Source organism: Chiloscyllium punctatum, chromosome 18 (assembly GCF_047496795.1).
Source record: "Chiloscyllium punctatum isolate Juve2018m chromosome 18, sChiPun1.3, whole genome shotgun sequence".
Lineage (NCBI taxonomy): Eukaryota > Metazoa > Chordata > Chondrichthyes > Orectolobiformes > Hemiscylliidae > Chiloscyllium > Chiloscyllium punctatum.
In genome coordinates this window covers 79,738,439-79,754,244 of record NC_092756.1, presented here as the reverse complement: position 1 = coordinate 79,754,244, position 15,806 = coordinate 79,738,439, and the positions used below count along the sequence as shown (strand labels likewise).

The window sequence follows — 15,806 nt, the reverse complement described above, 5'->3', positions numbered from 1 at the left end:
TCCCTCCAGAGGGTGGTAGAAGCAAGGTCAATTAATAAATATTTTATACGGGAGAGGTAACTATATATTTTATTGATAAGGGAGTCAAAACGTGTCGTGAGTTCAGGCCTACATTCCATCCCATTTTTTTCTCTTGTAGATGAAATTTCAAGGTCCATGAATTGTACTGACTTCTGAAACTGCAAGTCAGTGCTGAGAACGGCATTGCTAAACCAATCAGTCAACATGAGCCTAGAGGAAACATCAGTTGACTCCAAAGATGTGCAGGAGAAAGTGAGGACAGCAGATGCTGGAGATCAGAGCTGAAAATGTGTTGCTGGAAAAGCGCAGTGCTTTTCCAGCAACACATTTTCAGCTCCAAAGATGTGCAGCTCAGTTGGATTTGCCATGCTAAATTGCCACAGTGTTCAGGGATGTGCAGGCTTGGGGGTTGGCCATGGGAAATGCAGGGATACAGGGATAGAGTAAAGGGGGTGGGTCTGAGTGGGATGGTCTTTGAGGGGTCAGTATGTACCAAATAGCCTGCTTCTACACTGCAAGGATTCTATGAGACGCTTAACACCAGTCATCCATGATCTTATTAAGGAGACAAATGACCATGCTCGAATATCAAAGGTCAATCCTTGACCAGTACAAATCAGGGCAGGACTTAATGGGACACCTAATGGTGAGATCCTGGGGGTGTTGCCGAACAGAGACCTTGGGGTGCAGGTTCATAGTTCCTTGAAGGTGGAATCACAGGTAGACAATGTAATGAAGGCGGTGTTTGGTATGCACTTGCCTTTATTGGTCAGAGTCAAGACAGTGGTGCTGGAAACGCACAGCAGTTGAGGCAGCATCCTCAATCAACATTTCTGGCGTAAACCCTTCATCAGGAATGAGGCTTGGTGGGGGGGGAGGGGGGAAGCTGAGAGGTAAATGGGAGGGTGTGGTTGGATGGGAGAAGAAGGTGGCTTGGAATGCAATAGGTAGATGAAGGTAGGGATGAAAGTAATAGGTCAGAAGGAAGGTGGAGCAGATAGGTGGTAAGAAAGATGGACAGGTAGGACAGTTCAATAGGGTGGTGCCGAGTTGGAGGGTTGGATCTGGGATAAGGTGGAGGGGAAATGGGGAAAAAAAACTGGTGACATCCACATTGATCCCATGTGGTTGCAGGGTCCCGAGGCGGAAGATGAGGTGTTCTTCCTCCAGGTGTCAGGTGGTTAGGGATTGACAATGGAGGAGGCCCAAGACCTGTATGTCCTTGGTGGAGTGGGGGGAGGAGGTGTTGAAATGTTCAGCCACAGGGTGCTGGGATTGGTTGGTGTGGGTGTCCCAGAGACGTTCTCTGAAATGATCCACACGTTGGTGTCCTGTCTCCCCAATGTAGAGGAGACCACAATGGATGCAACGAATACAGCAGGTGACATGTTATCCACCACTTCCTGCACCTTTGCCCCTGAACCCCACCCCTCCAATTGCAGCAAGGACAGATTCCTCTCCTCCGCGCCCAGTCCTAACCTTCCACCCCATCAACTTCCAGATAAATCACATCATTTTCTGCCACCTGGATATATATTTCCACCTCCCCACCCCTATCTGCATTTGAGAGACAGGTCCCTCTGCGACTCCCTTGTCAGATCCATGCCCCCCCCCTCCACCAGCCTACACACCACTCTTGGCACCTTCCCCTGCCAATGCAAGAAGTGCAAAACTGTACCCACACCTTCCCCCTTACCTCCATCCAAGGCCCCAAAAGATCCTTCCCCATCCGACAGAAATTTACATGTTCTTCAACACACATCATCTACTGCATCCATTGCACCTCTCCACTGGGGAAACAAGATGCCACCATGCAGATCATTTCAGAGAACATCTCTGGGACACCTGCACCAACCAACTCCACCACCCCATGGCCGAATACTTCAACTCCCCCTCCCACTTCACCAAGAACACACAAGTCCTGAGCTGCCTCCATTACTGATCCCTAACCATCCAGCCTGGAGGAAGAGCCCCTCCCCTTCCACCTTGGGATCCTGCAACCACACTGGATCAATGGGGATTTCACCAGTCTGCTCACTTCCCCAGCCCCACTTTATCCCAGTCGCAAGCCTCCAACACCTCTCTGCCCTCTTGACCTGACCATGTCTCTTCCCACCTTTCTGCTCCACCCTCCTCACCAAACTCTCACAGTGTTCCCCTCACCTTCATCGACCTATCACATTCCCAGTGAACTTCGCCCCAGCCCCACCCCCGTTTATCTTTCAACACCCTGGCCCCCAAGCGTCATTCCTGATGAAGAGCTTGTGCCGGAAATATCAATTCTCCTGCTCCTCGGATGCTCCCGGACCTGCTGTGCTTTTCCAGCACCACACTCTTGACTCTGATCTCCAGCATCTGCTGTCCTCACTTTCTTACCTTTTATTGATCAGAACATTGAGTTACAGGAGTTGGGAGATCAAGCTGCGGCTGCATAGGACATTGGTTCAGCCACTTTTGGAATATTGCGTTCAATTCTTGTCTCCCTGCGACAGAAAAGATTTTGTGCAACTTGAAAGAGTTCAGTCAAGATTTGCAAGGATGTTGCCAGGTTTGGAGGTTTTGAGCTACAGGGAGATGCTGAATAGGTTGTGGCTGTTTTCCCTGCAGGGGTGACCTTTTGAGGTTTATAAAATTGGGAGGAGAATGGATGGGGTGAATAGTTAAGGTCTTTTCCCTGGGGTGGGGTAGTCCAGAACTACAGGGCAGAGGCTTAAGGTGAGATGGAAAAGGTTTAAAAGGGACCTAAGGGGCAACATTTCCACGCAGAGGGTGGTGCATGTGTGGAATGAGCTGCCAGAGGAAGTGATGGAGGCTGGTACAATGACAACATTTAAAAGGCATCTGGATGGGTATATGAAAAGGAAGGAATTAGAGGGATATGGACCAAATGCTGGCAATTGGGACTAGATTAATTTAAGATATCTGGTGAACATGGACGAGTTGTTCCAAAGGGTCTGTTTCTATACTGTACAGCTCCATGACTTAAGGTCATTCCATTTTCCAAGGCTCTGGGTAGGAGCAGTGGGGTGGGGCTAATTGGATAGTTCTTACAAAGACCTTCATTGGCATGATGGGCTGAATGTCTTGTGTTGCATCATCCCCAGGGGTAGGTTGAGTCATTGCTGCCTTCGCAGTTTTCTTGGAATGCAATGTACTTGTACTTTGTTCTTTGGGTTCTGGTGGAACGAATAATTAACACGTTGTCCTTGTGCACCATTTGGAACAGTGACTGTCAAGGAGAAAATGGAGATGCTTTCTTCAGTGGGTGTCTCTCTCTTTGCTGGGAAGTGAACAATTCTTAATGAGCTTGCTTCCCTGCAAGCAGTAACTTTTATCTAGTCTGCCACTCTTTATAAAACCATGTTATGTAGCGTGTGTTTTGAACGGTTTTGCTCATTAAATAAACTGATGAAAATTAGATGCCGAGCCAAAGGAGGCAATAAGATGGTTAACTAATAGCTTGTTGGAAGAACTGGGTTTTTAGAGTGTTGCAGGATGGCTAAACTTTTCTGGGATGGAGTTGTAAAATGCAAGACAGCTGAAAGCACAGGTGCTGACTTTGATGTGAAGCAGAAGGGATACACTAAGAGGCAAAAGCAATGGAGATCTGGGAATTGTGGGGCTGGAAGAGTAATGGAGGGATTTAATTGGTGGAAACTTCTATCACCTTTCTGTGCCCAGTCTTATTTTAGAAGCATTTAGCCAACTTTAGAGTTAAATCTCTGCCATTCTAATGGAATGGACCCCAGTGTTATAGTGAATGGCAGAAATTTTCCCCAGGGTAAGGTGTTCCATTTGTATTTTAACTTCTCTTACATCAGTGATCTATATGTAACATAGCATGGGATAAACTTTCTACATGAGTTGTCACCATCAGTTACATAAGCAAATAGAAACAAGGAAGGAAGGAGACCAAATCCTAAGGTTGAGACAGAACAACCCAATGTGACTGTCCTTCCAACTGTGGCCTTTTCAGAATAACACTGACGATAGTACCGGGGCAAGAAAAATCTTAAGATAGTTGGAATTGAAGAGTGAGAGAGTTTGGGTTTTAGCAATCAAACTTGAGTGGCATGAGGGATAGGGAGGAAAGAGGGTGTGGAGCCAAGCCAGTATTTATCATCTCTGGCAACCATCTAATAAAACTGCATTTAGTTCTTGTGCCTCGTGTAACGTGGCTGGGAGTTAAACTGCAGTGAGGCAGCTTCCATTGTTCCATTTGAAGGCTGCAACTTTTCAGAATGGGTTAAGGAACCTGGAGGTAATTACAGTTTGTGGTGAGAGTTCAGCTGATAGCTTGGCTCCACACCCTCTTTCCTCCCTATCCCTCATGCCACTCAAGCTTGATTGCTAAAACCCAAACTCTCTCACTCTTCAATTCCAACTATCTTAAGATTTTTCTTGCCCCGGTACTATCGTCAGTGTTATTCTGAAAAGGCCACAGTTGGAAGGACAGTCACATTGTGTTGTTCTGTCTCAACCTTAGGATTTGGTCTCCTTCCTTCCTTGTTTCTATTTGCTTATGTAACTGATGGTGACAACTCATGTAGAAAGTTTATCCCATGCTATGTTACATATAGATCACTGATGTAAGAGAAGTTAAAATACAAATGGAACACCTTACCCTGGGGAAAATTTCTGCCATTCACGATTTGCATTGATGTAAATAAGTGCAGAGTAGGAATATTCTCTCTTCACTCCCTGCATACTCCCTCAGTTGCCTGACTGAACTTGTATCCTCGAGAAAATGTCCCTGATACATTTCTCTAACAGTCTTGCCAAAAGAAAATACAATTATATTGCCAAGTGCTTATCACTATCTGACTTGACTTATTTTTTTCCCTTTCTTTTGCAGCTATTGGGCGATTGTGTGAGAAATGTAAGTATTTTTGTGCCTTGATTTTCTTTTTTTTTTGTTACCATTTTTCTTTTTTTTTTGCAGTCTGCTGTTCCTCTGCATGTTTTTGCCTAATTGGACACGTTGGCAAGTGGGTGACTCGGTCTTTATGGCTCCTAATGAGTTTGTTTCTCAAACTGCAGGAGAGGACAAAGTGCGTGGAAAGCAAAAGGCACAGCTTCACGTTCCAGGTCGCTGATCTGGCATAAACCTGCTGAAAGTTTATGACAGTCATCGGTGACCCAAATCATGAGCTGTTAACAGTTAGGTCTGTTTTTAAAAAAAAAGTTAAAATTCTCTTATCAAGAGAATAATAGAAAACAATCTAATGAGTCTCATTATTGGTTCATTACCCCCTTCATAGAAAAATGTACTGTATTCGTTTTGAATGTGGCAAATGTCTGTGGGGTGTGGGAAGATTTCCAACATATCCTGAGGGAATGAAATGTGCTGATGTGTTGCTTTTTAATGAATGGGTCAGATTTTACAGCCACAGAAACACTTAGATACTCTCAAATACACTGTATTTAATTATCTTTCCAACTCCCCCTTATCACAACCAAAAGTCCCAGCTTTCAAAAATAAAAGCCCTAAACATTGTGGCTGTTCTCAGTGTTCCCATCGCTTCAGTCCCCAGGCAGCCCTATCCTTTGTCCCTACTGTGTTTTTTGTTCAAGGAACTTACGTTACACTGTACACCAGGTCTGGCATTGCATCTTTTCTAAAGGCCACTGTACAATTTGCCTAGCCCTGTTTGTAATGTCTTAATCCTCTGCCCCCGTTTCCTATGTTCTTACCCTGCATCCCCCCTCGTTTCCCTAAATAATGGGATAGAGTTGATGTAAAGAAAGGTAGAGAATCCAGCACCAAAGCAATTGGAAAGTGGGCAAGAAGCAGAGGAGCAATTGCAAGAAGAGATTTATTAATGTAACTGGCTCCATAATACAATCTGTCTCTTGTGATCTTCACCATGCTCTTCCTACAGTGTTGCTGTCTGAAACTCTCTTGCTGTATTTGTTTGCTAGCAGCTTGAGTTTTACAGTTCATAAATTCCAATAGTCCAAATTTTTAGTACCCATACCCTAGATTATACAGAGTCCGGTTTTACCTGTTGCTCTTTTGTTTATCGCCCACAATGCCCATATTCCTCCCTGTTGATGTCAAGGTCCTCATTCTTGGTTCCACATTTATTTCTATCTTTTTCTTTCGCTCTTGCTCTCTCTGTCTCATCTCCCTTTGCCTTTTCCTATTGATGAGGTGAAAATGAAGAAACATTTCATACGGCTGTTACCTTGGAACTGTTTTTCTCCTTGCCAAATTATTTTGGTATTGTAGTCGCTTTCTTGGTGTTGACTCTCAAGGGCACTTAAGATAATGAATGCAGGTGCAACCAGTGATGGCCACATCTCAAGAATAAGGATGTTTTGGGGGACAGGATAAAAAAGAAATAGGGCACATAAGCAAGGAGCAAAGAATTTAGTCAGTGAGGGGCACTTAATAGTCAGCTTTGAGCTAGGCATTCATAAGCTGTGATGACTTCTAACACAGTCAGTGACAGGAACTCTTGAAAACACTGCCGTTCTCAGGCTTGCTCCTCAATCTCTGGTCTCTTGTGCATCCTCCATGACCCTTCTCTACCATAAGTAGCAGTACTCTAATCGAAAGGCCTAGCTGCCCTGTCCCTCCCCTTTGTTTCATCATGCAGCAACTTCAAAACCTACGTGCTTTACTGTGCTCGTATCTGCCTTCCCTAACACTTCCTAATGTTGATGTCGTCTCAGCATTTGCCCTGCAAAGCCCCCTCTGCATCTTCATATGTTCCTCTTTCTCTTCACCCTCCCAACCTTGTACCCCTTGCTTCAGTAAAACATTGTCTGCTTTTATTAACATTTTTTACTAAAAGTAAATCATTTCTTTTGCATGATTTTGTGCATCCAGGTTTTCCTGAGTTGATTTATTAAAATGTTTTTTTTTTTAAAAGTGCCCTAATCCAATGCTGCTTCACTACCTCTGCTTGAATGAAGTCCTATTAAAAAAAAATATTCCATTCATTCTTTATTTATGGTATTAATTACATTTTTTGGATAACGTGTATGTGCTCTTTTAGCTGAGGCTGCAAACAGCTGAGTTTGCTCAACATTTTCTTCCCCCTCCCACAGGGAGTTACAACTCGAGCTGAAACTTGGTACTGCACTTTTTTTTTTAAAACCATCGTCAAGTCCTGTTACTTATTTCTCAGGGATAAACAAATGACTGGGACTGTACAGTTAATGTTTCGAAATAAAATAGCACAGGATGATTACTTATTTACGATTGCTACTTTCAACTGTCTGTGGAGTGTCCTTATCTATCATTCCTCTTGGTGTGTTTTGGCATTGTCATGGGACTTCACTATAGGCTCCTTTTTGATTCCTGTTATCTACCTGCCACCTGTCTGGCCCGTGTCACTTCCAATTGAAATTGTACTGATAGCTCATTGCTTGAGTGGGGGAGGGGCAGGAAATTGCAATTGAACACTGACAGCCGATGAATAGGAAGCGCTGTGGCAGATGAACCTCAAATTGGACAAGTGTGAGATTACCTGCTTTGAAGCTTAAAAGATCAAGCAGAATGTTTTCTGAAAGCTGATTCGGGAGCCCAGCAAACATCATTTAATACTTGCATTTACAGAGAAAATAGGCACAGGAATAGGCCATTTGGCCCTTCGAGCCTGCACCTCTGTCCAATACGATCATGGCTAATCATGCAACTTCAGTATCCCACTCCCACTTTGTCTCCGTACCCCTTGATTCCCTTAGCCACATCTAGCTTCCTCTTGAATGTATCTAACAAATTGGGCCCAGCAGCTTTTTGATCAGATTTCCCTACCGTGTGGGAATAGGCCATTCGGCCCAACAGGTCCACACCAAACCTCCGAAGAGTAATCCACCCAGACCCATTTCCCTCTGACTAAAACACCTAACGCTATGGGAACTTTAGCATGGCCAATTCACCTGACCTGCACATCTTTCAATTTGTGGAGGAAACCAGAGCACCTAGAGGAGACCCACGCAGACACTGGGAGAATGTGCAAACTCTACACAGACAGTTACCCAAGGCTTGAATCGAATCTGGGTCACTATGAGGCAGCAATGCTAACCGCTGAGTCACTGTGCCACCCTCTTTGTGGTCAAGAATTCCACAGGTTTGTTTGGCAGATCCCTAATGTAAGTTAGAAAGCTAGTGTGCCATGGCCTTTATTTCCAGAGGTCACTGGATCACACTGGGACGATGTTGTACTGAACGTTAGTCAGGCTCGGGGAGACAACTTAAATAGTGATTATTTTACTGGTCTAGCAATCCAGAGGCACAGAGTAATGCTCTGGCAGACCTGGGTTCAAATTCCACAACAGCAGCTGCTGGATTTTACATTCAATCAATAAGGGATGTAAAGCCAGCCATCTGTATTGGTGAATGAAATGACCATTGTACCATAAATGCCTATCAGGTTCATTGTCCTTCAGAGAAGGAAATCTGCCATCCTTACCCAGTCTAGCCTGGATGTGACATCAGACCAATGTGGTTGACTGTTAATTGACTATGACAACTTCAGAGGGCAAGAGTTAAAGGGGGAGAAAAATGATTTGCCATACTGCATTCAGTTTTTGGCAACAGGAAGGGTATAGTGGCTTTGGCGATGATGCATCACATTCAGACCAGAATGATAGAAGCCAAGAGTGTCTAATTATGAGAACAGATTGGGTAAGGTTGGCTTTTAATCTTCTGAGTATCAGACAGTCGATGTTTTAAACATGAAAATCATTTTTGGAGAATAAATTGAGAGAAACTGCTTCCTCTGACAGAGAAACTAAGAATGAGGCAAAGCACTTTTGAAATTAAAGCTGGACCATTTTAAGAGGGGAATCCAGAAGTGCTTTTCATTGCAAGACCAATAGAAATATGGAATGTCCGACCTCAGACATAAATACTGGGTCAATTGAAGAGTGCACAACTGAGACTGAGAGGTGAGGTATCAGATTATGGACTTGTGGTTCAGAATGGCATTAATTTTTTTTAAATGGTGAAGCAAGACTGGAAAGACCATGCTGGGAAATTGTGAGGGACATACTGGAAGTTTTGTAACAGTCAAATTGGAGTAAGTAATTTATGTTAAGTTTGGGCCAACACTTAATGTTTCATTGTCCTTCAGCTAAACGTCGAAGAGACTCAATCCACCCTGTTCGATTATTTAGCTGAATGTTGAAAACTTTACTGATCAATTTTTAACTAAATAGGATGCTACCATGAAATAGTGGCCAAATGTCATCAATCAATAGCACACACAATAGGGCGTGGTTGTGTTGATAATAGATAATTGATATAATACTCATGGTATATCCACACTGAATTACTTTGTACTTGAAAAGTAAGGTTGTGCTGTGTAGCTGCAAGTCTTTTTCTTTGGACCCAAGTTGCATTTTGTGAGATTGATTGACTGACTGATGCTTCTTGCCAAGTGTTGTCCCATAGGAAGTGGCACGTTCTCCGGTACATTACTGAAGTGATTGTACCAAGTAATCTTGACTGTTGGCATGAGTGCAAAAAGCCACAGCTCAACCTGGCCCATATCTTCGTACCTGCTTATCAGTGCGCACAGATGCACAATCCTGGTTCGTGGCATTGAGATTGAGAGTTAGCATTCTATTACTGCTGTCACTGTGACTAAAGATCATTGCTGCATTGTAATTGGATTTATTTAATGTACTGATTGAACCAATTTCAGCCTTCAAGTGAAGCAGTGTCTTTTGAATTTGTATTGCTATTATAAATTCCTGTGCCCATATCTGTAAGAATATTTTTGAGTGAGCTAGTTCATGGCACCCTCCCATCTCTGCTGCAGTGATTCCATGTGACAGAGATGACACTGACAGGGTTTACAGCTGAATTTATAGTACCGCGAGTGGACAGTTAGTAGATGCACACACTTTTGAAATCCTATAGGTTATAGCAAAAATCTAATTTGTTCTTGTACAGACTATCTTAATGTGTGGTTGTTTTCTATCACCAGATAACTGTCGTTTGTGATTTTTTTAAAAATGTTATTCATGGGTTGTGGGTGTTGCTGGCTAAACTGGGATTCATGCTGATCCGTAATTCTTCTTTAGAAGATGATAATGAGCTGCCATCTTGAAAAACTGCAGTCATGTGATCGAGGTACACCTAGAGTGCTGTTCTGAAGGGAGTTCTGGGACTTTGGCCCATTGACAGTGAAGTAATGGCAACCTACTTCCAATGTGTGTGGTTAAGGGGGAAACATGCAGGTGGTCCCTTATGTCTCTTACCCTAGTCTTGGATTTGGAAGGTGCTGTCTAAGGGTTCTTTATGAGATGTTACAAATGTTATGAAACTCTCAGTTAGCACATGGGTGCAGCAGCTACTCGGGAAGGTTAATGGAATGTTGGCCCTTATTTTAAGGGAGTTGGAGTATAATGAGGAAAGTCTCACTGCATATGTACGAGGGGCAGGTGAGACCACATCTGGAGTAGTATGAGCAGTTTGGTCCGTTTTATTTAAGTTAAAATATTGTTTTTGTTGGAGGTAGTTCAGAGAAGGTTCATTTAGGATGATCCCTGGTGTGAAGGGATTGTCTTCTAAGCAAGAGTTGAACAGATTGCAACTTGACTCATGGCAGTTTAGAAGAATGAGAGGTGATCTCATTGAAACATGTAGCCATTTCTCTGTATCTGCGAGGGCTACATTCCTGAGAATCTTTGCAAATAACAAAATTTAAGATGCGGAGCTTATTTAAAGGTATGTTAAAAATCACAGGTATGTGATTTTTGTTTCTTATGTTTTAACGCAGATAGGCAAATTTGTGATTTTTGAGGATGCAGCAGATTTACTGTTTAGGATTCTTTAGGGGCTTCACAGAGTAATTGTTGAGAGGATGTTACCCCTCATGGGAGAGTCTAGAATCACAGGGCATAGTCTTAGAATAAAGGTGCACCAGTTCAAGACTGAACTGAAGAATTTTCTTGAGGTTTGATGGTCTTTGGAACTCATTGCCATGGAGTCAGAGTCTAGATTAGATTAGATTCCCCTACAGTGTGGAAACAGGCCCTTCAGCCCAACAAATCCACACCGACTCTTCGAAGAGTAACCCACCCAGACCCATTTCCCTCTGACTAATGCACCTACTGCTATGGGCAATTTAGAATGGCCAATTCACCTAACCTGCACATCTTTGGACTGTGGGAGGAAACCGGAGCACCTGAGGAAACCCACGCAGACACTGGGAGAACGTGCAAACTCCACACAGTCAGTTGCCCGAGGTCGGAATTGAACCTGGGTCCCTGGTGCTGTGAGGCAGCAGTGCTCACCACTGAGCCACTGTGCTGTCCTTTTGTGCATTTAAGGCTTATGCAGCTCGACCCTTGGGTTAGATAGAGGGTTAAGGAGTACGACCAGAAAAGTAGACGAGAGTTGTCAGAACGACAATGATCCTATTGAATGGTGGAGCAGGCTCAGGAACTCCTGGTCCTGTAGTGTATCTTGGAGATGGTGTTCACTGCATGTCGGTGGTGGAGAGTGGGAATGTTCAAGATTTTAGATGAGGTGCCAATCAAATGAGCTGCTTTGTCCAAATCTTGTCAAGCTTGGAGTATTGTTGAATGTGTAGTCAACCAGGCAAGTGGACAGTATTCCAGGTGTGTGTTTTTTGATGAGGACACAAGGGTTAATGATCTGCTTTTCTTTGAATTACAATTGAAAAGACAATATCTGTGTACAACTACAGTAGTCCCCCGTACCCATGGGGATATGTTCAAAGACCTACCACAGAAGCCAGAAACCATGGATAGGAGCAAACCCATTCATTTAAATGGGAAATTTACCTTCCCAGCAGCCCCTGGTCCCTGGTTCTAGAATGTTCCCTGTCATATGTTCGGGCTATGGTAAACCACAGGTAAGTGAAACTGCAGTAACAGCACTCACAGATATGGGGGGGGGGGTCACCCTGTATACTGTTATTTTACACCAGTGCACCCTTCATTTTTACTTGTCCCATACTGTGGAACTCCATCCCTCTGTCTTCCTCTCCTGTTTTAAGATATTCCTGAAAACTAACATCTTTCACTGAATTTTTATTCAGTGTGACTTAGAGGGTAGTGCTCTTAGCATCAAGTCAGGAAGATGTGGCTTCAAATTCCACTCTGGGACCTAAGTATGCAAGTCAAAAGTTGACATTCTAATGGCTTTGCTGAGAGTGTGCTTCACAGTTGGGGTACTGTCTTTTGGTGAGATGTTAAACTGCAGTGCTATCTTCGCTCTTGGGTGAATGTAAAAGATCTCCCATTTGGAAGAAGAATGGGGGTTATTCACCCTGTGTCCACATCAGTATGAATCCCTTCGTATTACAAAAACAGATTATCTGATCATTTATCACGTCGCTATTTGTGGGATCTTACTGTGAGCTAATTGACTGCTACATTTCCTAGATTACAGCAGCGTATACACTTCAAAGAGTACTTCATTTAGTGTAAAGTGCTTTGGGGTATCCTGTCGTCATCAAAGACCTATATGAATGCAATTCATTTCCTCATGCCTTTGATCATCTGCACTAATCTCTAATGAAGCCTAATGTTGCATTTAATCTGAACATTTCTTGAAGCATAATGAGAAGCTTTACTATGCTGTCGAACACTTTCCCATAGCTGGTAACTTCATGCCGTTCCTGGTAGCATCACTGAGTGGATATGACCAATGGAGTAATCATGACCTCAAGAAAGTCAAAGGACTGTATGTTAGCCGTGAATGGTTTTATTTTTGTTTTCTAGTTCCCTGCCTTTTCTGGCTCCTCTCGCTTTCCTCCTCAGGCATAACTAGGACCAGGAAGCATCATTTTGCAGAGTTCAAAACCAGGATACATCTTTCATTTTCCACATGGTAATTTTGAATTTTTTTTTGTTAAATACTTGTCCCAATTTCCTCAGAATGAAAGATTTTTTTTTTCCAACCTTAAGTACCTTTTCTAGGTGTACCCCTCCTGACACTTGTATTACATACTGAGTAGGGGAAAGTTAATGATAGGCTTAAACCCTCCATTGCTTTCTGTGAATACCAGAGCGAGGAGAGAGAGGAAAGGGCTTGCATTTTTATCGAACCTGTGTGGCCTCGACCTCCCAAAGCATTTTAAGTCAACGAAGTACTTTGGAGGTGTAGACACTAACATAATGTCAGAAGTGCAGCAATCAATTTATGCATGGCAATGAGAATGAAAGAACATTCCTTTTATCTTTTGGTTGAGTGTTAATTATTGGTCAGGGATAAATGGGCACATTAGCTTCACTTTTGTTAATAGCTGGTTCATCAGTGAAATAAAAATAGGAAACACTGAATAGATCTGGCAGCTTTTACGTAGAGAGAAGCAGAGTTAATATTTCTGGTATCTCATTCGAGTTCGCTGTAGTGTCTCACCAACTGTCTGATTTCCAGTAGATAGTTGACGGAAGGCCTTGCCGAGTTACTCAGTCCTGTCCTGCCCTGAGTTGCATGCACAAGTGTGTGATTTCAAGTGGGAGCCGGGGCTACTTTTTTATTTCCTCAGCTCGATATTGATCTTTGTTAGAAAACTAACTCCACCGCCCTTTGCTTAACTTGACTTAGTGTGTGGTCTGTTCACTTACAGGTCTGTCTTTCACATTTTGTTTTGCATGGAAATGCCCATGATGTTTTACAGGCAAGAACTTGCAATTTGGCCTGTGCTGAACCTTCCAGGTAGCATTCTGACCTGTTAGTGCTTATGTATGGGTGATTGGTTGTTATTTTACTAACTTTTCCAGTGTTCTGCCTGTTAGTTCGACATCCACTGTTTAGCTGGTGAGACCTTTCATTGCCATACTGCTGGGAGATACCGCTATCAGATGAAATCTTAAACCAAGGCCCTGTTTATTCTCCCCAGTATACAGAAGACACGCAGGAGAGTTCTTCTGGCCTCCTGCGTAATATTTGGCCCAAACCATCAGGTCTTCAAAAAAAAAACACACTGATTATCTGGTCAGTCATCTTATTCTGTTTGCGGAACCTAACTGTGTGCAAATTGTGTGCTTGTATTTTCGAGTAATTTATTGGCTGTGAAGTGCATTAGGCTGTCATGAGGATGTAAAGGGTACAGTATAAATGTAAGTTTGTCCTTCCTCCCTCCCTCCCTCCCTCATTGTCTAAAGAAATGGGCTGGCAATCTCCTTTAGCTTCTCTGTGTTTGACTGTTTGGTGGTGAGTGAGTGTTTCAGTTTCCCTTATTGTCCAGAGCAGAGAGGGAGGCAAACATTCTGAAAATTGGACCAAGAAAGTATTATTATGTTTTTGTGATGCATTGCAAGTCACTAGCATTTGGCGAACAAAAACAAAACTTCATTCAAGCTAGCAGTGTTCTTGTTTTTCTAAGTTCCGTCATCTAATTACTACACAGAAAGCTTGATTCACTGGTTCCTGTACCACCGCCAGATAGATTACCATTTCTCTTGACGGATGCAATTGAAGCTCAGGCTGACTTTGTGGAAAATCTGGGCTATGTTCCACTGTTATAGCATCAATCTGTGGGGATTGAGTCTGTCCCTTGAGTAAATGTTCCTTTTAGAAATTGGCTGGCAAACAGTCTGCCTGGCACCAGGGAGTGGGTATATGTGCCATGGGAATCCAGGCTCTGAAGATGGTCCCACAAGCAATGGATATAGTCGGGCTCTTTTTATTCTGTTTTTGCTTTTAGTGGCTGCAAAATCTGACCTGAGTTAGATTGGACTGTACCATTTCCTCCACATCCCTTGTATCTTCTATCAGTCATTGGCTCTGTTCCCATCTCATACTGCAACCCCTGACCCCTCAAACTACTGGTGCATATACTGTACAGCTTTCTGTCTGTCAAACTCAAGGTCGTTTACATTTTTGTAGACTGCACTGCCACTCCCCATTCTCCTATTCTGTTATCTCTGTCTGTGAATCATTCCCCTCGCACCTACATTTGCCAACTGCTTTTATCCCTTCACCTCATAAACAGCAGCCAGCCATTATCCCATGCTCTGTAGTGTAGTGAAAACAGCTGTACAAACCCAAGTGTGTTCACATAGGACGACTTTGTAGATTTGTCTTCAGTGCAGCAATCTCCGGTAAATGAGGCAGAACCGGTCTGCTACAAGCTTCTGATCAGGTCGAGGGGAATTAACCTTCTCAATTACCAACAGCAAAAGCTGCACAGGCAGTTATACAGGAACAAGATAAAATTTGGGGCGGGGGGTGGGTGCAAATTCTAACCTTTTGCATACCTGCCTTGTCGTCTGTCTCACAGGTATGTTTTGAAGGACAAAAATAGAGGAAAATTACTGCAAAATGGAAGAGCAAAATGCAATGGCAGTAAATATTGGCTGAAGTCCCTTGATTTTGTACAGTTCCCATACATAAGGCTTAAAACTACAGCTACATGACAAAGGAGTTAAAGGTAATAGACAGGAAAGTAGAGGCCACAATCTTATCAAATTGCAAAGCAAGCTCAAGCGGGTCAAATGACCTGCTCCTGCCCAAATTCGTATCGTCACTTATTAGAGCGTGCGAGTCTGGGATGAAGTCAGCCCGTTTCTACTTCCTTGTGATTTGTGCATTCAGGGAGTGTTGGTGAGAAATTTCTTCAGGCATCTTGTGGATTTTCAGAATGTACACATAGCAGATTTCTGAAAGTACAATTCACTAAAGCAATGTATGTGGAAATTACAATTGGCAGATGCACTCCAGATGTTGATCCCTGCAGGGCGCTGTATGTCAAAGGAAGAAAAGATGCGATTTTTGATGCTGTTCACATTTTTCTGATTGACTGGAAAGCCTTCGGGGGCAAATTATTGCTTTTTGAACTGCTTTATGG

At 43.2% G+C, this 15,806-nt stretch overlaps 1 protein-coding gene across 1 annotated transcript in view; it reads left to right on the top strand.

Annotated features, from left to right (window-relative positions):
* Positions 1-15,806, top strand: part of phf5a (PHD finger protein 5A) — a 43,248-nt gene that overhangs the window by 11,478 nt on the left and 15,964 nt on the right. Inside the window, exon 2 of the mRNA XM_072588549.1 lies at positions 4,877-4,900. Coding sequence (XP_072444650.1) covers positions 4,877-4,900 — 24 coding nt within the window. The remainder of the gene's footprint in view (positions 1-4,876; positions 4,901-15,806) is intronic.